The sequence below is a fragment of the Budorcas taxicolor genome, chromosome 3, assembly GCF_023091745.1.
Source record: "Budorcas taxicolor isolate Tak-1 chromosome 3, Takin1.1, whole genome shotgun sequence".
Classification (NCBI taxonomy): Eukaryota; Metazoa; Chordata; class Mammalia; order Artiodactyla; family Bovidae; genus Budorcas; species Budorcas taxicolor.
This window is the reverse complement of record NC_068912.1, coordinates 74,786,249-74,810,375: the sequence shown is the minus strand read 5'-3', so window position 1 is coordinate 74,810,375 and position 24,127 is coordinate 74,786,249. Positions and strand designations below refer to the sequence as shown.

At 36.9% G+C, this 24,127-nt stretch overlaps 1 protein-coding gene across 3 annotated transcripts; it reads left to right on the top strand.

The window, feature by feature from the left end:
- On the top strand, positions 1-22,776 carry CTH (cystathionine gamma-lyase). 3 transcript variants are annotated; one of them, XM_052637589.1, is made up of 12 exons: positions 1-22; positions 172-345; positions 4,070-4,151; positions 5,877-5,972; positions 9,030-9,139; positions 11,560-11,691; positions 14,623-14,680; positions 15,136-15,213; positions 16,212-16,364; positions 18,026-18,147; positions 19,381-19,433; positions 22,074-22,263. In XM_052637589.1, the coding sequence occupies exons 2-12, from the start codon at positions 178-180 to the stop codon at positions 22,261-22,263; spliced, it is 1,242 nt and encodes a 413-aa protein (XP_052493549.1). In that variant the 5' UTR covers positions 1-22; positions 172-177. The 3 variants fall into 3 exon arrangements, with proteins under 3 accessions (XP_052493549.1, XP_052493550.1, XP_052493548.1); XM_052637590.1 differs by lacking the exon at positions 1-22 and adding an exon at positions 22,487-22,776 and having other exon boundaries at positions 72-345; positions 22,074-22,212; XM_052637588.1 differs by lacking the exon at positions 1-22 and having other exon boundaries at positions 72-345.
- Positions 22,777-24,127: the final 1,351 nt, after the last annotated feature.

Here is a 24,127-nt window from a genome sequence, read left to right as displayed (position 1 = left end):
ATAAAGTCCCAGCTACTGAGAGGTAGGGTTCGGCTCTTGTGCACTCGCTGCTGGTTCCCCCTGCGTACCTTTACCTCCCATTCACCTGATTCTTCTGTCTTTTTCAAGTCCTGACGCATCAGTTTTATAGTTTTATCTTCCTCGCTCTTTTACTCTTTCCTTTCTTCGCAGCTCAGCATGCAGGAAAAAGAACCCTCCCCACACGGATTCTTGCCTAGGTTCCAGCATTTCGCCACGCAGGCCATCCACGTGGGCCAAGAACCGGAGCAATGGACCTCCCAGGCTGTAGTGCCCCCCATCTCGCTGTCCACCACGTTCAAGCAAGGGGCTCCTGGCCAGCACTCGGTGAGCTGGGTCTGTCTGGGGCGGTCCAGTGTTGGGCGCCCCAACACTGGGCGCCCCAAAGAGAGATGGCTTATAAATTAAGAAGCACACAAGTAATTTGTAAGGTGTAATTTGTGTATTATCACGAAGAATGTTTACTGTAAGGATGATGCCTGTAAACCTCCTTGTAGTAAAGCTTTGTATTGGATGGTTCAGTGATCATATTTCTTTTGATAAGCAGGACTAGAGGGAACAGTTTGTCTAACTTGCTGTATAGATTTGGACTGATTCATGTGATTAGGGCAGATTTGCAGGTCAAAATTATCATAACTTCCTTGAGTTACCGTAAGCAACAAAAATTATTAAGATATAGTAAGAAGTCAACGTAAAAAACTAAGTCATAATTCACTTGGAATCAAGATTCTTCCCAATAGCTTTTAATTCCCAATATTATTCCAATAGTTATTAATAGATATTGACTACTGCTTGTATGCCAGATATCAGTACATACCTACATTATATCATATGTATTACATATATTACCTCAGATAATCCTTACAGCAATTCTATTCTGAACTGAGTTCTCATTTCTCTCATGAAAAACCTGAGGTTTAGGGATGTTAAGCATCTATTGCAAAGGCCATTGTAATGGAGCTGGGATTCATTCTTGCTCTAGACCACCATCCACTCTTGGGCTTTAATCCACACTGTGTTGTATTAACAGTTATGTTAGCAACAATCTAACCCATTGCATCAGTGTGGCTTAGTGATTAAGAGCATAAATCATGTAGTCAGAGGCCCTGGGTTTGAATTCTAACAGCACCTCTTCTGAGCTGGGCAATCTTGAGGAAGTAATTTAACTTATCCTGTGTAAATAAATGTTTTAATAATAGTACCTGCCATGTAAGTTGTTCATATGTAAGTTAAGCTGTATGGTATGATACATTATAATTGCTTAGTAGTTTCACAGTGTTCACATGTACATTTTTTCCATTTGATCCTTAACAACCAGGTTAGAGTGCAGGACAGGTATATTTTTTGATAGAAAAGGAACCTACTCGGAGTCATAGATGAGACAGCTCTCTGTGTTAATCATATAGCTTTTTCTTTTTTGGTAGAGTACTTGATGGATCTTGTAGTATTTAAAAGTTGCTGAGGTCCAAAAGAAATTACCGTTGGTCCTTGAACAACAGGGGTTTGAACTGTGTGGGTCCACATATATGTTTTTGTTTTTTTTTTTCAATTGTAACTACTACAGTGCTGCACAACCTGTGGTTGGTTGAATCTGGGGATGCAGAGCACAGATATGTAGGAACCTCAGATATGGAGGGCAGACTGTAAGTTGTACATGGATTTTCCACTGAGCAGAGGGTTGGCACCCTAACTCAAGAGTTGTTCAGTGTCAAATGTAACTAAATAAACTTTGTAGATCTAAAACCTTGGTTGTATCAATATTTCAAACACTTCTTTAGTGTGTTATATAAGTTGAGGAAATTCTTTTAGACATGGCCCTTTGTTTTGTGAGGTGGAGTTCTAAGGACGTTTCTACAACTGGTTTAGGATACTTGGAGCTATTGTAACTTGTAATCAAAATGTGTACACCATCTGTCTTTCAAGTTCCTTCCCAGTGTAAGCCTTCATGAACGTGTAGCTGCCCAAGCTTTAATATTTAATGCAAAAGTTAATAATTTAGCTATGATATTAATAATTAAATGTTTTCAGAGAGTCAACCAGGTGATAAAATCCACAAACTCCTCTTTTTTTTCCCACCATGCTGTGCTGCTTGTGGGATCTTGTTAATAGTTCCCCAACCAGGGACCAAACCTGTGCCCCCTGCAGTGGAGGCAGGGAGTCCTAACCACTGAAACACCAGGGAAGTCCCCCGAACTCCTCTTACTGTCTTTAATACATCAGTTAAGAGCACTAAAGAGAACTCAAGGAACTGAAATGAGAAGCATCTAATTCTTCATTTCCGTTTGGAAAACCATCGAATGAGTGATAGTGTGGGAATTTTTGCTTCTTTTCTCTCCACAAAGTTAAATCTCTGCCATGAATATTTAGGAAGATGTGGGCTACCTTTCCATGGCAGTATTCACATGATTCCAAACAGTTTTTTTGCATCTGGAGTACAGCTGCAAGTCCTATCAAGGAGGCGATGGTGGAGAGTGATGAGGATATCTTGGAGCCCTATAAAATATGTCTACTCCGTTTCTCAAAAACATGGCAACAAAACTTAAATAAACTACAGATTATATATATATATATTTATATGTATAAAGCATATACATTTATGTAATATATGTGTTTTTGTTGGGAAGATCCTCAGGAGGAGAGTATGGCAAACCACTTCCGTATTTTCGCGTGGAAAATCCCTGTGGACAGAGGAGCCTGGCGGGCTACAGTCCATAGGATCACGAAGGGTCGGGCATGACTGAAGTGACTTAGCACACATGCGTGCACATGTGTGTGTAACTAGTCCTGGGAGCTCCTGAATCAGAACCAGGTGTAAAAAGTGGTTATGTTTTGTCATGTGCTGTATGAAGCAGGAGGAGAAAAGTATGTATAGGATTTTTAGTCAGTGTTTAAATCCTGGTTTTGAATTCTGGCTCTGACATACCTGGTAACATTTGGCTTTAGTTTCTTCAGAGCAGGTTGTGAGGATTAAGCAAAATGACTGGATGTAGACAGAGACTGACAAATACTATATGATATCACTTACATGTGAAAGCTAAAAAATAAAACTAACTAGTCACTATAGCAACAACAAGAAAAAAACCATACTTACAGATATAGAGAACCTTGTGGTTACCAGTGGGGAGAGGGAAAGGGGAGGGGGAAGTTAGGGCAGGAGATTAAGAGGTTAAATATTACAATATGAAATAAATAAGCTATAAGAATACATAGTACCAACATGGGGAATATAGTCAATATTTTATAATGACTATAAATGGAATATAACCTTTAAAAATTGTGAGTCACTATGTTGTACACCTGAAACAAGGTAATATTGTACATCAACTATACCTCAATAAAAATATATCAAATAAAATGACTGGGTGACTTCAGCTAGTATAGTACCATATGTGTAAGAGGAATATAACGCAAATTTTTAAAAAGAATTGTGTAGAGCTGTTTTGCTGAGAATGACTCCCTTTTCTGAGTCACTTTTGTAGAACTAAGACCTGAACTTCAGGCATTTGTAAGCATATCTTCCTGCTGGATGCTAAACAGAACTTGCATCACTTATTTTTTAGGAAATGACATGCAGGTTAGAAATAGGTTTACTTTGTTGATTCAGGTGACTCCTCTTTCCTAATACCCCTAGATTAATGGGTAGAGATGAGTCTAACATAATAATAATGCTAATAATAAAAACATTTATCCCAGTGGTTAGCACATGCCAGGCATCATGCAAAGAAGTTATACATTATCTCATTTTATCTTCATGTCAATTTTATGAACTAGATACCTGTATTTTTTTCCCATTTTACAGGTCTAAAGATTGATTCTTGAAAATATTAAGTACCTTATCTATTGGCATATAGCTCCTAAGTGGCAGACCCAGAATTCTAATCCAGTTTGGCTGACATAATACTCATTCTTGTGACTAATGGCAAGACACGTCATAGATAAACAACAGAAACTCGTTATGGTGGGATGCCCCTGTAGTTGTGGAGATGTCCGTGTTAAGACTCTGATAATAAATTTAAATCTCTTAGGGTGAACTCTGACCTCTTTCCTTCAGGGTTTTGAGTATAGCCGTTCTGGAAATCCCACCCGGAATTGCTTGGAAAAAGCAGTGGCGGCACTGGATGGGGCTAAGTACAGTAAGTGATTTTTGTTTCAAAGTTCGTAAAATCTAGAATTCATTCTTACTTTTATAGAGAAAATCATAGAGGCATGGAATGTAGAATTGGAAAGAAATAAGGAAATCAGCTAGTTCAAAACTTATTTTTCTAAGACATTGAATTATTTGCCCAAGGTTGCACAGTGGACTTCATATGTATATGTGTAGGTATAAAGTGAAAGTAAATCTGAATAGAGGCAAAATGGCAGAATGTGTCACTTAGTATTCATGTAAATCCACTCTTCACCTGGGGCTGGCAATATAAATAGATACAGATTAACCAAGTTTTATAACACCATGCATGAGAACATAAACTTTTTAATGCTCTGGTCCATTCACCTGCCATTGTGTTGGTTTTTTTTTTTTAAGCAGAGGGCTACTTTTTCAATATAAAAATCTCTTACAAGTTAATGAGAAGGCAACAAATATAGATATTAACACAGGATTTGAATAGTCATTCCATAGGAAAAAAAGTATAAATGGCTTTTAAAATTATGAGAAATTGATGAGTAAATTCTAGGGAATCTCATGTCAGCTGCTATTAGGGCCCGAGAATAGGACCAAGGGACATTTGCAATAGCCAGGTGTCCTTGATACTGTGCTTTCAGAGATTACGAATTAACTCCTCAGATCTAGTATTCTTTCAGTGAATAGAATGAAAGGCTATTATATCATCTTTGTATTTTTTATACAAATGATACTAAATGAGGGCAGAATAATGAGTTAGAAAATAAGAGTCTTAGGAGTTTTCTCACAGCAAGAGTGTAGGAATTAGAAACATTAACATGAGTTGTTGGGGTTTCTTTTTTTTAGATGAGAGAATGTTTTAAACACCAAATTTCTGAAATTTAATACTGTATGGGGAACATTTCCCACAGAGGGTATAAAAGCTGAGGGTTCATATGCTAGACACTTTACAGGTGGGCTGCAGAAAACATGGTTGTTTTGAATTGGATTTCAAGGTTAGCTTTCTATATGAATTTGTGGTTGGACTTTGAATCTGCCTAGTAGAAAATTGCAATGCCAATCTCAACATTTCTGAGAAAATTTTGAAATAATTACATTTTTCAAGTTAATTGGATATCCCATCTATCAGTCACAGGTGATTTTTTATCATAAAGGTGATATATTGATATTTTCTAGGATGTTTTCCTTTACAGGGTCTAATGTACAATGCCACTTTTTTTTTTATAGTTCAATTTCACTATTTTTGTTCAATATGTGATTCCAGATCATGTATGTTTAGAAGAGAATCTACATTAAAACATTTTTTTAATAAAATTTAAATTTATCAGACACATCTCAGGTATGATTTTGAATTTTGTTAAAATGTTTGCTCAATTGAATATCATATAGTTAACGGATGAATCATAAAGAAATTTGAAATTTCTTTAGAGTTGAATATTTTTAAAATATAATATAATTGGCAATTGATCTTTTGACTCAGAATTTTGTAAACAATTATTTCTTTGAAGCTTTTCAGAGAGATGTTGCTATAACCAAAGCAGAATTAAGTATTTTTTGTTTTTGAAATAGAAAGGATTTTGTAATGGTATTAATCAGGGGATTTCTGATGACTCAGTAGTGATGGTTGTCCTTTAGTCAGCAGAGAGAGGGATTTAAAGTAATGCAAATAAATACTGTAGGTGTTTTTTAACCTTTGGGTCTGGCATTTTGGCTTACTCTAGCTTGGTTTTTATTTTAGGTTTGGCTTTTGCTTCAGGTTTAGCAGCCACTGTGACCATTACCCATCTCTTAAAAGCAGGAGACCAAATTATTTGTATGGATGATGTGTATGGAGGTAGGTGACCTCTCTCATTCACGCTGTTTCAGCTGTTATTTTAAAGACAATAAAATGGGTCCTAAATTATATTAACATTGCTACTTGGATTATTGATTATCTTTTCAAAATATGAACACCTCCATGCTGCTCCACACTTGATAAAGGAGGAGCAGAAACACCTGGGGTCTAAGCTCTAGAACTGCTTAAAGACTGATTGTTTAGTAACAATTTTATTTAAGCTGCTGCATGCATGCTCAGTCACTAAATTATGTCCAACTCTTTACAATCCCATGGACTGTAGCCCGCCAGGTTCCTCTGTCCATGGGATTCTCCAGGCAATAATACTGGAGTGGGTTGCCATTTTTTCCTCCAGAGAATCTTTCTTATCCAGAGATCAAACCCACATCTTTTGTATCTCCTGCATAGGCAGGTGGATTCTTACTGCTGCGCCACCTGGGAATCCCATTTAAGCTGCTGGGATGAACCTATTTGAGACATACTCTGCTCTAGAGAAGATAGTATTTAGGGAGATAGTGTTCTAGTATAATTTAAAATTTTTTCTTGCAGTGAAAATGTCTATAGTCCAGGTCATTTTCAAAGGCCTTAACTCTACCCAACTCTTAAGCACCATGCCCCCTGGTTTTTTTTTAGGGACTCTTTTGAAAACCCATCGAAAGCTATGGACCTTTTTCTCCAAAAAACGTGCTTAAGACTATACTCAACATTTATCATTTTAATTTTAAGATCAAAGGGCCTACTCTTTGTAGCCTATCTGTGGATACAAATTTAAGAACTTTTATTCCAAATTGTTTAAATGCTAGTTATAAAAAGTGGTAAGTGGGAAGTTAAGGGAAACTAGTTGCCCTTATCTTTAAGTAAGACTGATATTTGTGTTCAAAACAGCAGCAAAAAAAAATAAATTTTTAATGTACTTCAGTTCAGTTCAGTTCAGTCACTCAGTTGAGTCCAGCTCTTTGCGACCCCATGAATCTCAGCACGCCAGGCCTCCCTGTCTATCACCAACTCCTGGAGTTTACTCAAACTCATGTCCATCGAGTCAGTGATGCCATCCAGCCATCTCATCCTCTGTCGTCCCCTTCTCCTGCCCACAATCCCTCCCAGGATCAGGGTCTTTTCCAATGAGTCAACTCTTCGCATGAGGTGGCCAGCATATTAGAGTTTTAGCTTTAGCATCAGTCCTTCCAGTGAACACCCAGGACTGATCTCCTTTAGAATGGAGAGGTTGGATCTCCTTGCAGTCCAAGGGACTCTCAAGAGTCTTCTCCAACACCACAGTTCAAAAGCATCAATTCTTCGGCACTCAGCTTTCTTCACAGTCCAACTCTCACATCCATACATGACTACTGGAAAAACCATAGTCTTGACTAGACGGACCTTTGTTGGCAAAGTAATGTCTCTGCTTTTGAATATGCTATCTAGGTTGGTCATCTTCCCTTCCAAGGAGTAAGCATCTTTTAATTTCATGGCTGCAGTCACCATCTGCAGTGATTTTGGAGCCCCAAAAATAAAGTCTGACACTGTTTCCACTGTTTCCCCATCTATTTCCCATGAAGTGATGGGATCAGATGCCATGATCTTCGTTTCCTGGATGTTGAGCTTTAAAGCCAACTTTTTCACTCTCCTCTTTCACTTTCATCAACAGGCTTTTTAGTTCCTCTTCACTTTCTGCCATAAGGGTGGTGTCATCTGCGTATCTGAGGTTACTGATATTTCTCCCGGCAATCTTGATTCCAGCTTGTGCTTCTTCCAGCCCAGCGTTTCTCATGATAGACTCTGCATATATGTACATATGTATTCCAAGTGCTTCCAGATAATTAAAAGATCACTTCTGGAATATTATCACTTTGTCTATCTCCTGTTTGAACAACAAGTTAAATCTGTAAGTTCTTTGAAGGAAGAGACTTACTCTTAATAATCATTTTATCCCTCTCAGAAATTTGTAAAAAGCTTTATATTTTATCATAGTTCCCTGTGATAGTTTGATGAATTGAAATTATAGAAAAAACAAACATTTAGATGCTATTATAATACAGTATTAAAGCCTCTTGATAAACCTAGGTACAAAATCTTGAAAATTGCTGTTGATTTTTTGTTTTAAAGAATTCTTTACATTTTTTTTCAATGTTACATTACCTAGGGTCAGTCTACCAAAGGTCTAGTGAGTCTTTGATGATAAAGTTCTTTTTCCTTTTTTGGTTCACTGTCAATAATGGTAAACTTTTCTTTAATTTTGCATGTATAAACCTTAAATCCAGACCAGTGTTTATAAAATTAACTATTCTCAATTGAATGACTTATCTTTTTTCACTATAAAACTCTAGTTGTTTGGTTTACATGATCTCATTTTTCTATTAAGGCTTTCAGAACCACATAACAAAAAGATTGAGAAAGTACAAAGGATAATAACTAGTTCTTTTCTATTACCGAAGTATAATCAGTCTGAAAATTTACTTTGAACATTTCGTTGACTTTGGTTCATTTATTTTAAATTTAAATACTAGAAAGGAATTGTTAGAAAAATGTATTGGTGTTTTAGGGAGCATGCCACTTTATGTTTGAAGAGTAGAGACTGCTAAGAAACATTTTCTGCTTCATGCCTCTTGGTGTGGGTATCAAGTGTGTTTTATTTGACTCTTATACTTTCAGTTTAAAATTTAAGCCCTATATTCTTTAGTATGGCTTAAAGCCCTATATTCTGTAGGTGGTTCAGTGGTGAAGAATCCACCTGCCAGTGCAGAAGATGCAGGTTCGATCCCCGGGTCAGGAAGATCCACTAGAGGAGAATGGTAACCCACTCCAATATTCTTGCCTAGAAAATCCCATGAGCCTAGGAGCCTGGAGAGCTGTAGTCCCTGGGGTCTCATGGACCCACCTGAGCAACTGAGTGCATTCTTTAGCATACAAGAAAGTTCAAATAAAGTAGACTTGCTTTTGGTTGTTTCTTTATTGGTGATTGACACTTCCTCATATTTTTAAAGTGTTTATACTTTTGAGGAATGAATATTTCCGAATACAATGTTCTTTTTCATTTTATCTGATTTTCTTCTGCCTCAGGTACAAACAGGTACTTCAGGCAGGTGGCAACTGAATTTGGATTAAAGATTTCTTTTGTTGATTGTTCCAAAACCAAATTGCTAGAGGCAGCTATTACACCAGAAACCAAGGTAACTCAGTTTTCAGTTTGTCTGTTTTTCCTTGTGATTTTTAAATTTTCATCATTTCTGTTTACTTGAGGGCATAATTTAAATCTGAATAACCAATTTTCCTGGAAGCCATTGGAAGACATCAAGATTAGGATACGGTCTGACTTCTGTTGGATACTGTAGCCTAATGATTAGGTACATGCATTTGGTAGTGGGATTCAAATTATAATTCTATATCATAGTTGGTGTATTATCATGGGCAAATTATTTAATCAAAGTCTCATTTCTTTCATTTACTAAATAGGGGTAATTTTATCTGCTTTATTAAAAGGTAGTTGGGCGAATTAAATGAGATAAGGCATATGCTGTGCTTAGTTGCTCAGTTGTGTCCAGCTCTTTGTGACCCCATGGACTGTAGCCCACCAGGATCCTTTGCCCATGGGGTTCTCCAGGCAAGAATACTGGAGTGGGTTGCCATGCCCTCCTCCAGAGATAATAAGGCATATGAAATCTTTTTATGGTACCCAATACATGATGACAGTTAAAAAATTTGTTAGCAAAAGCAGACGATTCTTAACTGCATTACCAAGTTAGTATTGGTAACAGAAGTCATCACAGAGTTTGGATTACAGAAAGGAACCTTGTAAAATCCCAAATCCTAATAAGCATAGCATTAAGGGTTCTGAAGGATACTTCATCAAAATAACAGAAGCACAGAAGGACCACAAGCAATCCTTAGCTTCCGTCCTGGGAAGGCTTGTATGCCACTGGAAGGTGTTTTGTGCTGGAATGAATGGCATATGTGATATTCTTTCTTGGAACCTCATTGAAATTCTGCATGGGGAAAAGAAGGACCAGCGTCTTTTATAAGTATTAGCCTTTTCCAACTTTTTGCTGATGATTAAAAGGTTTGTACTCAAGATTTTGCTGTGAATTCATTGCTGTGAATGCTAAAAAAGAGAAAACTTTTTCTCATACAAATTACTTTGAAGATTAACTCCAGGGTGCTCTTTGAGTGATTAAGGTTAGTTTTCAAAGGAACTTTTTTTTTTCTTCCTTGGGAGAAAAGATGTTAAAATAGATGGTCTGAGTCTTTCTAAGGGAGGAAAGCAAATTGTGTGTATATTAATTCTTGTCAGCAGAGCTTTATGTAGTGGTTCCTTACCAACTTGAATTAATACATTTTCCCCCCTAATATATCTGCCTCCTCATTTAAAATAGATTTTTAAAGTCTAGGTTAAATCTACTTTGTATTTATTTACTTATTTGTATTTTAATTACTTTTAAAAATTATGAATGGGAATGATAAATTCTTTCCCAGGAATAAATTTTTATAGGTTCTCAAATAATTATGCTCTTGTAGAATATGCATTATTTTAACTACCCTATCTTTTCTAAGGTAAAACTCTAAAATAGGATGAGTGTTAAGCCAGATCACTTGCTCATTTATATAGGCAATGAAGAAAGAATCATTAACCCTTTTTAAAAGAAAACTGTAGATACTGTCAGGCTTCTCTGGTGGCTCAGACGGTAAAGAATCCAGCTGCAATGCGGGAGACCTGAGTTCAATCCCTGGATTGGGAAAATTCCCTCGAGGAGGGCATGGCAACTCACTCCAGTATTCTTGCCTGGAGAATTCCCATGGACAGAGGAGCCTGGCAGCTACAGTCCTTGGGGTCGCCAAGTGTTGGACACGACTGAGCAACGAAGCAAAGCAAAGCACCGTAGATAATGTCAATCAAAATAGTAGCAGCTTGTTTAACAAGTAGAATTCTGTTCTTTGGCCTTTTAGTAACTATCAAATATACATGATGCGGGGACTGTGCCAGGTTTTGGAATAGACAGATACCATCTCTTAAGTGAGCTCTGGCCGGGTTTTTTGTTCTGTATGTGTCACTTCTCTTCCTCACTCCAAAACCCAGGCTCTTCTTCAGGTTCTGGGGACTTATTTTGTAGTTTCTAGTGCATCTGACATTATTTAAGTTACTAGTCATAATATTTTTGGCATCAAATAGTTCTCTTAACTGAAAATTCCAGAATGTCATCTTATACAATCTTTTGTTTATCTTTGAGAGCAAAATTCCCAGACTTTGGAGTATGTCTTTGGAATTCATCCTCTTTTTAATGGAAAATAATTATAGTGATTAACTTGAGTGCTCTTCTGCTTATATGTACATTATCTCATTTGATCCTTATGACTACCGTATAAAGTAAATGATATCAATCTTATAGTATAGATGCAAAATTGGGAGAACATAGAGGGTTAGTTACTTAGCTGTGATGACCTCTCAGAAATTGATGGGGCTAGGATTCAGATTCAGACCTTTAAACTTCATTCTCCATGGTCTTCCCATGTAGCCTCCTAGATGGTTACAGTGCATGAGATATATGTTTGTGCAGCGTATTTTTGCAAACTGTTGTCATTTTCTAAATTGTTTTAGCTTGTTTGGATTGAAACCCCCACAAACCCTAGCTTGAAGATGATTGACATTGAAGCTTGTGCACATACGGTCCATAAACATGGAGACATCATTTTGGTTGTGGATAACACTTTTATGTCAGCATATTTCCAGGTAAATGAAAGTAATATTTTTGGCATAATTGGTAGACTACACAGGTACTTGTAATTAGGAGAGGAGGGACATGTTTACATTAAGTTACCTGAAACCTAATCACAATTATTGATTTGACAAAGAATTGAAATTGGATCTTTCCTACCATTAGTTAACATTTTTTCAACCCTAGGCTAGTATATTGTATGGGACTTTGTGTTTTTTAAATATTATCTTCATTAAAGCTTTTAGGTTCTCTGTAAACTCTATGAAGACCTGCCCTTATTATATGATTGTATATGTCAGTGCCTTACACATAGTAGGGACTTCAATGTTTATGTGTTGGTTCTAAGCCAGTTTTGTGTGTATATATATACATACATGTCATTATAAGTCCTGCAGATGTCCATCATATAGTGAAATATCATTGAGTATAGCTTTTCTTTTCCTTTTATTTGCAAGGCTAGCCAGGTAAAATACATGTTATTTCTCCATTTCCCTTCCTTCTTTCTAGTTTGTCTTCTCTTTGTGTTTCATAGACCATTCCTTCTGTATCTTTACCTGACTTGTATCATAAATTCCTATTCTATGTATCACCTTGTACCTGTGCAGCTCCTTTATCGTTCTCCTTTTAAACTCTTTTCCTGCTTATCCCTTTTCATACATCTCTTCCCAACTCAAACCCTCCCATCCATCCTCAATCTCTTTCTTTTTCTCCCTGTACTTTTTCCTTTCTGTTTTGCTCCTTTTGGTAGATCATCTTGGGAATCTTTCTATAATTGCCTAGTTGTCTGCCATTTCCCCACATGTTCTACCTCTTTCCCTGAGTAACTTAACTGTTTCCTTTCCTTATTAGGAATTACCATCTCCCTGTTCTTTACTTTCTGTCTGTGCCTTGTGGTCATTCTTATTGCACTTCCTGTAGTTCACCTGTATTCTGTAGAGTTCCTAAAAGCCCAGCTCATTTTCTTCAGCTCTTAGGCTGATGTTCACAAGCTCAACAGTTTACATTCCCTTCTTCTGTTATCCGTCCCTGAAGTTGGCCCAGGTTGCTGCCTCCATGTGAGGGACTGACTCCCTGGGAGTTTGCACAAAGCTGTTTTCACCTTAGTCTGTTTTATTCAGAAGGCACTACTGTGTTTTATCTTTCTTTCCTGAAACACATTTCCTGGTTACATTGTATTCAGATGGTTTCTGTGCCATCTGTCTTTGGCTTGTGATACAACTTCGGCTGACTCTTCTCTCAAGTAAAGCAGTCTGTTTCCAAGTAAAAATCTCCTGGCATCATCTATTTATCCCAGGTGATTTTCACTCTGGGTGTTTTTATACCCGCTCTTTACTCCATCTACCACTTGGAGTAGGGCAGTTAATACAGCAGAGGATTGCTCTGGCTGAGTCATCATAAGTCCTGTTTATTCTCAAAGAGATTGTATGAATTGTTTTAGCTTGAGCCTGCCCAGGTTACTCATCAGGCCTGGCCCTTTTTCTCATATTACTGTCAGTAAAATAGGTCCAGTTTTTCTGCTTTCCTGAAGCCCACATCATATTCCATTTGCCAGGAACTGCACTTTTCAATCTGGATTCATTCCAGTTGAATTAATCAGAATCACATTGTCCCTAGGCAACCACATGCATTGGTTCCACAAAGCAAATCTTCTGAAAGGATCCTGTCTTTGTTTTACCCTCATGAAAACTGGGGATGTTCTTTCTTTTCCTGCCTTTTATCTTCTTGATCTTCTGCAAGTCTCACAAAAGGCAAAAATACCAGCATAAAGTTTCAGAGTAGAATCCCTGGATTCTGGCGGTAGTCTGAGTTCTGACTCTACCAGTTTTTAAAATCTGAGTGATCTATTTTATTTGTCTCAGTTCCTTTTCCTTGTCTGTACAATTAGAGTCATAAACATACTGATTTTACTGAGTTGAAGTATTTTTGAACACTGCTTCACTAAGTTATGTGAAATATTTAACATAATTTTTGGAGCATAATGAGATCCATAGATATTAGTTACAGGCTTTTATTTTTCATTTTGACCATAGGGTTTACAGAATGTTAGCACTGGAACAGTCTTCACACATTGTCTAATTTGACCCATCACTTTAGAGATGAGTAAACACGTATGTACAGAGTGCTTTGAGCAATACTTTACTTAAAATGTCCTATTTTTGAGAATTTAAGTGAAAAGTCCCCCAGCCTCCAGGTGGTGAGGTTAAACGCACACACATACACACACCTGCATATACACACACTTTATTTTAAAGAAATTTTAAATGAAAAGATGTTGATATTATATTGTTTAGTGAATAAGTTGGTTATTAATTTTCACTGTGAACAAAGACGTCTAAGACTAAAGAACTACTTTGCAGGAAAATTGAGTGAGGGAAACCAATCTAAACGCATTTCTGTACAAGTGATTTTACACTTGACAAAACTAGAATAATAAAAGAGTAATTAAGAGTCAAGATCATGATAAAATGAATAGCCACAGCATACACTGTAAGGTTTTAATGATTAAAAACCTAAGCAAATTAGTTTTACATTTACTTGACATAACAATTGCTAAGTGTTTGTGTCAACCATTCTGTGTATTTACTGAGTCATAAAATGCCGGCATGTCTTCTGTAGGTAATAAATTTAGGGGTTAGTCAGCAATTGCTCTAAAGAAACAAGTTCAGAAGGCCTGTTGACCTGAGTTATCTGCTATTTCCAGAAAATGTCTGCCTTTGGATTGAATAATGAATCCAGTACTTTTGTAGTTTTATTTGATGTGAGGGAAGAAAGGGAAAGATGGTATCAAGAGAAAGGTAAATAGAGGTCCTGGAAAATTTTAAGATGTATGTATTTTTGAAAAATTAAAATACAGTTGGAAATTACAATAGTAAATAGATAAGTAATGCAGGATATTTTCAAGTGATTTCCCATTTAAAATAAAAGCCTTTTTTTATTCCTTTTAGCGGCCTTTGTCTCTGGGAGCTGATATTTGTATGTATTCAGCAACAAAATACATGAATGGTAAGACATGCATAGTCTACACTTCATTCTTTTCCATGGATAGATGATAATAGCATAGGCTTTATCCTTTTATCCTTTTTCTTCTACTATTATACAGATTTTCTCTGACATAGGTAGAAAGTTAGAGAATCATCCTTTGATTAAATATAGGACTTCATTTATAGCAGACAAAACTATGCTCATGATACATCAGCAAAGGATTAAAATTTACTGTAAAAGATTTTATCCTGCTGACAGCTTACAAAGAAACACTTATATTTTATAGGATTTTAATTTTATTGTTTTAGATATAGCCTTTGCTACTATCAAATTGAGTAAAGTGTATTTAAACTTATTCTATAAGGCTTTTTCTCAGAGATTTTTTTCAAGTGAAAGTCTAATTTTAGAAATTATAAGCTGAGGAATAATGTTTATACATTGCTTTTTAACTTAAAGCTTTTTGGTTTTGTTTTTAGGCCACAGTGATGTTGTAATGGGCTTAGTGTCGCTCAATTCTGAGAGCCTTCATAATAGGCTCCGTTTCTTGCAAAACTGTAAGTATTAAAAAGCCTGAATTTCCCCTTGTGCTCTCAAAGTGACTTCATTTGATATTGTATTTCCACTAAGTGTTGTGAAGTGATAGCATTCCACTAATTTACAAAGAAATGGGGAATAGAAGGGAAATCCTGATTTTTTTAGAGGAAAGAAAAATTGGGTTATAAAAATACTATTTATTATAGCATAACAGAGCAACATTTGGAATGATGGCTTTCTTATACTATACCTTTTATATCTGGAGTGATATCTAATTTTAAATGGCACTTAAGATATATAAACTTGTATTTTTCAACAGATATCTAAATATCTGTTTTCTGTTTAGATTGTTTACTATCTCAGGTGTCCATAAGGGTTTATTGAAAAATACTAGATTTTAACCAATGTGATTTGACAGAGATCAGTATAATTAGGAATAAAAATCCCCTTCTAGGAAATAAATATTAGAGCAACAAAAGGGGGCACTGAGGAAGGAAACCAGAATTTATTGTGTGCTAAATTCCTTTCATTTATAAAAAGAAGGAATGAGGCAAATATCCTGGAGGCCTGGGAAACCACTGGCTGCCCTAGACAGAAGCTATATATAAGTAGAATTTTGGTAGAACACCCAGGAATAATAGAAGCTGAACTGCTATTTTTTCTGTCTGATTTAATACTCTTTCAAAGAAATACAAGATTAAGCTATGTGCAGTGTGTCCTTTTATTAAAATCATGGAAATCACTATTGATGCTCATATTTGAAAAATTTATGTGATTGTGTTTGTACTTCATTTTTAGGATATTCATTTCCCTTCTCATTTTAAAGCCCATTTCTCTAAGCTTGTTTTATGCCTCATTCTCATGCTTCTTATTTGCTATATTAATTTTTCCTACTAAAACTCAAATATTGAGCTTTGTTGTTAGCTTCTCACAGTCACTATGATGAAAAAGAGTGGTGAGAGGCTTTTCTAGGTCTGTCTTCACCTTCAAACTGATGCAAGACATACTCGTTTTGCAGCTCTTGGAGCAGTTCCATCTCCTATTGACTGTTACCTCTGCAATCGAGGTCTGAAGACTCTACAAATCCGCATGGAAAAGCATTTTGAAAATGGAATGGCAGTTGCTCAGTTTTTGGAGTCGAATCCTCAGGTGGAAAAGGTTATTTATCCTGGTATGTTAATCTGCTTTCTAAGCACATGTGGTTACTCTAGGATTTTACATGTTATCCCTTGCATTCTGTTTATGTAACATTTGTAAGTTAGGTGCTTTCATGTTTTTTTGTTTGTTTGTTTTCCGCTTGTCATTGAGTGCTGCTGTACGTGGGTCTGATGGTAAAGAAGATAGATGTGCTCTTTAGCCTAGAGTTGTCTAATAGTCTAGTGGATGCTTGAACTCTGCTGGAAGAGTTAGACCCAACTTAGTGATTGAACAACAACATTCCCGGATTACAACCTTGTACTTTCCAGTTGATTTGCTTATAATCTTATCAGTCTGCTGTTCTGTACTAGCTCTTTTATCTGATATACATTGAGACTTCATACTTACCAAGTTAAAACTTGATACCAAAATTCCCCTGAAATTCTCTTACCTTTTTTGGCATTCCTTCACTTCTCACAAATCTATAAGTGCTGATGTGAATTAGCAGACTTACATGTTACTCTTTGAATTTATTTTACCAGACGTCTATATTGTGGTGGTCTTAAGTAAATAGCTATTTTAAACCCTTTTGAGGTGTGCATTCATAGAGTCTTGGGTGTAAAGGAGAATTATGCTTGATCCCTGCCTTTAAGGCATTTAGGTAAGCCAAGGCAGAAATACAAATGAGACTGTGTGTGTGTGAAATCGCTCAGCTGTGTCCGACTCTTTGCGACCCCATGGACTGTAGCCTACCAGGCTCCTCTGTCCATGGGATTTTCCAGGCAATAGTACTGGAGTGGATTGCCGTTTCCTTCTCCAGGGGATCTTCCTGACCCAGGGATCGAACTCAGGTCTCCTGCATTGTAGACAGACGCTTTACCGTCTAAGCCACCAGGGAATGTACACTAGGTAAAGAGCTGTTGGCTGGTGTGTATTTTGAATGGAGAGAGGGAGAAAAGTTTTGGACTGTGCCCTGAGGAAATAGGTTAGCATTTGTTAAAAGGGCCTGGACAAGGCAATTCAGATTTCTTTAATACATGTTTATCAATTGCAAACCATGGGCTTTGTACTGGGATCTGGGATTCAATTATTAATAAAAGAAGTAGCTTTCTCTTCATGGAGTTAGCCTGATGCATAAGATAGATATTAAGCAAGAAATTACAGAGGATATAATTAACAGAGGGAAGGGGGCAGTGAGCGGGAGAATGTTCCAGGCTAAAAGGATAGCATGTGCAAAAGTCCCAAGATAAAAGAAGAGTACAGTGCCACTGGTGTAAAGAAAGCTGGCATGGTTAGAATGAGGAGAGACTAGAAAAGATAGGTCAAAATGATGGCAGTTTGGTTTTCTGTTGTGGCTCAGCTGGTAAAGAATCTGCCTGCAATGCAGGAGACCTGGGTTCGATCCCTGGGTTGGGAAGATCCCCTGGAGAAGGGAAAGGCTACCGACTCCAGTATTCTGGCTTGGAGAATTCCATGGACTGTATAGTCCATGGAATTGGAAAGAGTTGGACATGACTGAACCATTTTCACTAGATAGATAGGGGCCAGAACAAGAGGTCAGATGTGAACATGGCATAAAGCCTGTTATTAGCCTTATTTGCAGTTGACTTAAACGAAGTGATTTTTTGTTGTTGTTGTCCTGAAATTACATGTTTGACTCTGAAGTAAGACATTCGTTATACTTTATGACTACAGGGCTGCCTTCTCATCCTCAATATGAGCTGGCCAAGCGTCAGTGCACAGGTTGCCCCGGGATGATCACCTTTTATATCAAGGGCTCTCTTCAACATGCTGAAACTTTCCTCAAGAATCTAAAGGTAACTTTACAAAATCATTTTTCAATTTATAGACATTAAGGCCTTCTTGTAGCATTATGATCTTCATTATTTCTCACTTCCACCCAACTCAGATTAATGTGTTTGTATCTGCAGGTCACACCCACAAACCTCTTTGTCATGAAATGCATTGGGTTAGAAAATCACCTGAAGCAAGAGTGATGTGATAGCAGAGAGAACATGTTCATTTTCTTAACTCTGCAGAGGCTTTCATCCATTTGAGAGAGACAGAATGTTCTAAGCCATTTGTTTTTAAATTTATAGTGAACTAACTGCCTTTTCAAATGAAATATTATGAAAAACCTCAGTACTGTGTCAATGCACTGCTGAAAAACTGTATGGAAATCCAGCCTAGGAATGACTTCCCGAACCCTGTGCCTCTCAGGCTGTGTCTGCCTGGAGTGAGGGAAAGGCGGCCTTTGTCTAAAGTTCACAGAGGTAGGAGTCTCTCCAGAGCCCTGGGAGAGACGCCTGTGTAACTCCATGCTTTGGGTTTTAAACGCTACAAATCTAAAGAAAAGAAAAGGATGCTGCCAGATTAGTCAAAGTCTTCCTGGTTCTAAAATTTGTCCACTTCTAAAATCAGAAATATAGTAGTGTACATTTAATTGCATACAGTTGTGAAAGTAACTTTTAACATGTTTGTAAAATTCTGCAACACACAGTAACACCAAATAGAACTACTGAGTTTTTTTTCCCTTCTACTCCAGGATGGGGTTAAATGGATATATTTATTTGATAAATGGTACATATTAATGAGTAAGTTTGTAGAGTAACTTAATAGATATTAAGAGATTTTTATATAAAGAGTAACCACAAAGCTGGGTCTCAAATGTAATAATTGTGAGGTTTGAGAGCTCATGTTAAAGTTTACTTTTGTGTGAGGTCAAATGAGGAAGGTATAGAAGATTCACTTTGATCAACTTTTAATGTTTTAAAAGTTAACACACAGTGTGTCTCATTGGTGAGATCAATTGTTAATGGCCTCATTGTGATGGATTTTATTTTCATTTTTTTCTCCAAGTTTTTATCCAGTTTGTAGTTTTTGTAATAGTTATTTTGTAGTAATTATTCATAATTGCCACAACTTTCCATCTCGCATTGCAGGGTCATTGTATTTTATTTTTAGGATTTTTTTTTGTAGTATTTTTATTTTTTAGTGGACAATCTACATATATATATATATAAATTTTTTTTTTTTTTTTTTTGCTATAGTTATTTACTCTGGCTGAGAGCTTGGGAGGATACGAAAGTCTTGCTGAGCTTCCGTAAGTATATTTCTGTTTTTCTCAGTATTTTAAATTTGATTTCAGCTGTAATGATTGTTTGAGAAAGGAGTAGGATAAAATCAGTGATTGTTCAAGTTATTTAGCAATAAGGGCAGCATGGCATTGTCCAGTTGGAATGGACTCTTAACTCAAGAGAATGGAGACCCTGTTAAAAATCTACTGTGATCAATAAGCTGTGCTTTCCCAAGTTTTGTTTTTTTCTCTGTTTGCCTAAAGAAGATTTCAGCAGTGGTTTTCTGACCTCTGAACCAGGGCTACTTATTCTACCCGATTCTGTCCTAGAAGGGAGGTTGAAGACTGAACTAGAAGGGCTGATTTCAAAGCTCCCAGAGAATGTATTTCTGATAAAATACCTCCACATTCTTATTTGTCAGAGGAGAGCCCTACTAGTTGCCATCAGGTCCATTTATTTTCTTTTCTCTGGGGTAAAAGGTAAACCCCCAAATCTAACTTAGTATTCCTGGCCCTTCACTATCTAACCTAGCTAATTCATCTAATTTTATCAAAGCACCAGAGGATATTAGAAAACCTAATATCAGGGAGTCCAGCAACTTATATTACAGACAAAGAAACAAAGATTCAGAAAGTTTTGCTGATTGATCAATGTCACACAGAAATATGTTAGCAACTTCACTCTTGAGGCTTTGCATCAAAAACAGTGAGCAGGGAGGTAAGTTTCTATGACCATATATTATAATTATTACAGGGATAAATCAATATTGTTTGCTATTAATTTTCAGCTGTATTAGATGCATGGTATATTTCTATGTTTTAATTTTCATAGACATTTCTGAAATAACTATGTGTTGAGGACTGTCAGGGATTAAGAATGTAGGCACGTTTCCTGTCCTGTTATAGTAGTTTACAGTTCATGGGGAGAGTTAGGTAATTTCATAATCTTAAAAAGATGATGCCCAAATAATGATTCAAACAACTAAGAGAAGACAGAGACGTTTTTGTTAGTCTTTCAGGAAGATGCCTGCTAGTAAGTCTGGATGCACAAGAGGGCACACTCAGCATATGAAATTGGTTATTTTTCGTAGTAATACAGTGTGTATTAGTTTTAAGACTCTCTTAAAAGTAGACCTCACCTGACTTATTTAGGGATTTGGTTTAAAGTTGCTCGGCCATCGGGCACTCCAGCTAGGCTGTAACCCCAATGCCAGTGGAAGAATAAATTTAGGTCAGAGCTTGTCTGTTCTGTCCTCCTCATTTCGAGTTTCCCAACAATGCCGCAACCAGTGCAGCATTGCAATCAGCGAGAGAGAAGCAGAGCCAATGGGTACTGGGTCGGTCTCTCAGCCTAACAACATGTGTTAGCTCAGTGGCCTTAGAACACTCACTTATCCACTCTCCACTTCAGTTTCCTTGGTTGTAAAGTGTCGATAACACCGTACCAGATGAGGAAATTGACTTGAGGACTGGTAACTTACAAGCCCAACACAGCCAGTATGTGGAGGGGCTGAGATTCATGTACGCAAGTCTTTTGCTCCCAGAGGCCTGCATTCTTGTTTCTGAGTATTCAATCTCTTTCAGGGAATTAAAAACCTAAAAAGGAAGAAATTTTTAAGGAGGACATTTGCGTGTAAAACTTCATTAGTGATAGAAGAGGATATTCATTTACTGTGAGCATCACTTCATTAGAGTCATAAAAGAGGTTATTCATTTAATATTCATTTACTAAGATTTTCTTTCCATGGGCCTGAAGTGGGCAGGAGAAAGTAGTTCCTTCTGCTGGGTGTGGGAAGGGAGGGTTGGGTGTGGGGGCAGTGTACTCAAGTGCTCAATAAGACTGTAAGCCTTTCCTCCACGATGCCTCAGCCCACAGAGATTCAGCCTCCACTGAATTCCAGCAACCCTTGTTGTCCATACTTGTTTAACATTCACCATAGACTGTTCTGTGAATTGTCATAGTCTTTAGCTTCTGCCTTGTTACCTAGAGTAAAAATGATCTCTCCTTCTTGGTTTCCCAGCTCTTACTGTAGTGGCTGACCCATAGTAGGTGCTCCACCCTTACACAGGTCGATGTTGACAGTGAGTTACTAGATGGTTTTAAACATCCTCCGAGGCCTCTTTGTCATGAATTGTGAGTTGAAATTAATTCCTAGTGCTTAGTGATTGCTACTAGCAATCCTAGGTTGTCTTTTCCCTGATCTGCCTCAGAAGGTCCAATTCTGGACTGATCCTTTGATCCAAACAGAATTAATTCTGACCAACTGTTGGTCCAAGAGGCCTCTTATAAGTACAGCTGGATGGCCATGGGGTGTTGACTTCTGGCCAAGGCCTCATTCAGGTAGGTGTTAAACTTTACACACTGAAAGCTATGTCTTTCCCTCCTGTATGTGAGCACTTGACTGGCACTTTCAGTTTCTGATTAAGTATACCTCACTGATGGTATAAAAACAGCAAAAGATAGTGGTTTTCATTTAAAAGCATGACTAGAAAAGATAATTTTCATAATTCCTTAATCTTTTGTTTACAAAACATTGCAGGTGTATGTATGAAGGATTTGATATTTAGAGTAGAAAAAAATTTGAAAAGAAGGGCAATTTATGAGATAGAAACAAGCCTTCACTGCTACAATATAGTGATCAGAAATTTGCTCACTCTTTCTTCCAGGGCAATCATGACCCACGCATCAGTGCCTAAGAGCGACAGAGAAGTCCTTGGCATTAGTGACACGCTTATTCGACTCTCAGTGGGCCTAGAGGATAAACAAGACTTACTGGATGACCTAGATCAAGCTTTGAAGGCAGCTGTAAGTTTTGTTTTACTGTGTGTGTGTGTGTGCATGCGTGTGTGTGCTTAGTCTTGAGGGTGAGGGGGAAGTCACTATGTTTATAGGGTGGCCTGACTGTTCTCTGTAAAGGTTTTTTTCTTCTTTTATTACAATAGCATGTATAAATGTGCAGAGAACTCAGTCCAAAGTGCAGATTTAAAAGAAGGTAGTCGTCAGAAAAGAATTCTTGGAGGAGGTGAAGTCTTTGCCTGGAGGTTTAATAACGTATTTTTCTTGTGTACCATTAATACAGCACTCTCCAAATGCAAGTTCCAACTAGCATCCCAGAACTGCTATTGGTGACTGCTTCCTGAGACGATCAAATCTGAATAATTGAATGGACCATTAATGAGCCTCCACAGAATTTTCAAATGAAAATTTTAAGGCACCTCATTACCTTTCACAGCTGTAATCTTCCTGGGATCGTCCCTGTTAAAAAATTTCCTCTTCCCCTTATTGTAACTGACAGGTCAATTCTGTTCAGATCTTTTTATTAATTTTGATATACATGTGCCTCTGAAGGAGGTGAGATTTGTGATGCTATTGGGGATTATATTCTTTTTTTCAAGTTTAAGATTTATATTGATTATGTTTACAATATAATGGTAATTCATTTTTGATGTTTTATGAAGAATTTAAATTATTGAATAAAAGTTCTTAAGTCAAGTGTGTTTTTTGTATTGTTGAAAATAGCACTCAAAGCAATGGTTTACACTTAATTATCATAAGCCAAAAATCAAATATCTGAAAAGTCTGTGAAATTCTACTGATTTAAGGTTGTACTTACTATTTTTTTAAGAATAAATCTAATTACCACATGCATCCCATTGTGATATTTCTGTATTATATGGCATTAAATTATATTCCTGGGCCCTTTTAATTCCCAACTCTTAGAGATTTCAGCCACTGAATTTATAAGTTTAACTGTGTAACAATCATGCTCAAATCTTAGTGTTAGCAGATTAGTTATAAAAAATTGGTATATGGCAGGTCAAAAGCCAAGTTTATAGAGAAATATTACCCTTTTCTGAAAATTTTATCTGAAACAGTTAATTTGTTGAGGCTAAAATAAGAAATACTTAAAATCTTTCATAGTTAGGTGCATCATCAGGATGTTACTGTCAATAAGTCATAGTCAGATAATTGAATTTTTAAAATTTTTGTACTAAAGCCTTTCAGTCATGTTTGCTATCACCATTTGTTTCAGTAAAAAAAAAAAACAACTTATCATTGAGACTTCCCTGGCAGTCCAGTGATTAAGATTCCATGCTTTCATTGCAGGGGCCATGCGGGTTTGATCCCTGGTTAGGGAACCTTCTCACATGCCACAGAGCATAGTAAAAAAAAAAAAAATCTTGTTATTGAACCTGGAAATTCTGTCTCTGTAGGTAGCAGAATTTTGAGGCTGGTTATATCCATTTGTGGTTTCTGAAAGATTAACTTCTTTCTATTTCATTACCTTATGGCTGTGGGGATAAACAAATGACCATTTGAATGAGAAAAGCAAAGGCTTTTTATTCTAAGCTTGCAAGGGAGTCTGTTACTGTCACTTGTTTTTTAGCAGACTCAAAGGAAGGCAGAGCATAGAAATTGTAGAAAGGTTAATATCTGTTAATGTGGATAAGAAACAAATTTTATATTTAAAACTGATAACTTTTGAATGAATAACATTAAGTCACTGTTATAAATATTAAAAAAAAAAAAGGCTAAGAAAAACAAAGGCAGACAGAAGAATGGAAAAGCTTTGTGGTGTAGAGAGAAGGCTTCACCTGTGCCCTGATTAGAGGCTACTGGCCTAGGAAAGCTTGGGCTGGTTGACTTAATGTGGGCATCCGGTGTGATTGGGTGGTGGTGGTGGTTTAGTTGCTAAATGCTGTCCAACTCTTGAGACCAC

What these genes read in the sequence shown, in the direction of transcription:
- CTH (XM_052637589.1), top strand. Translation starts at nt 178, where the DNA reads ATGCAGGAAAAAGAACCCTCCCCACACGGATTCTTGCCTAGGTTCCAG. An exon ending in TATGGATGATGTGTATGGAG is followed by an intron (nt 5,973 to 9,029) that starts GTAGGTGACCTC and finishes CTTCTGCCTCAG; the next exon opens with GTACAAACAGGTACTTCAGG. An exon ending in GGAAAAGGTTATTTATCCTG is followed by an intron (nt 16,365 to 18,025) that starts GTATGTTAATCT and finishes TTATGACTACAG; the next exon opens with GGCTGCCTTCTCATCCTCAA.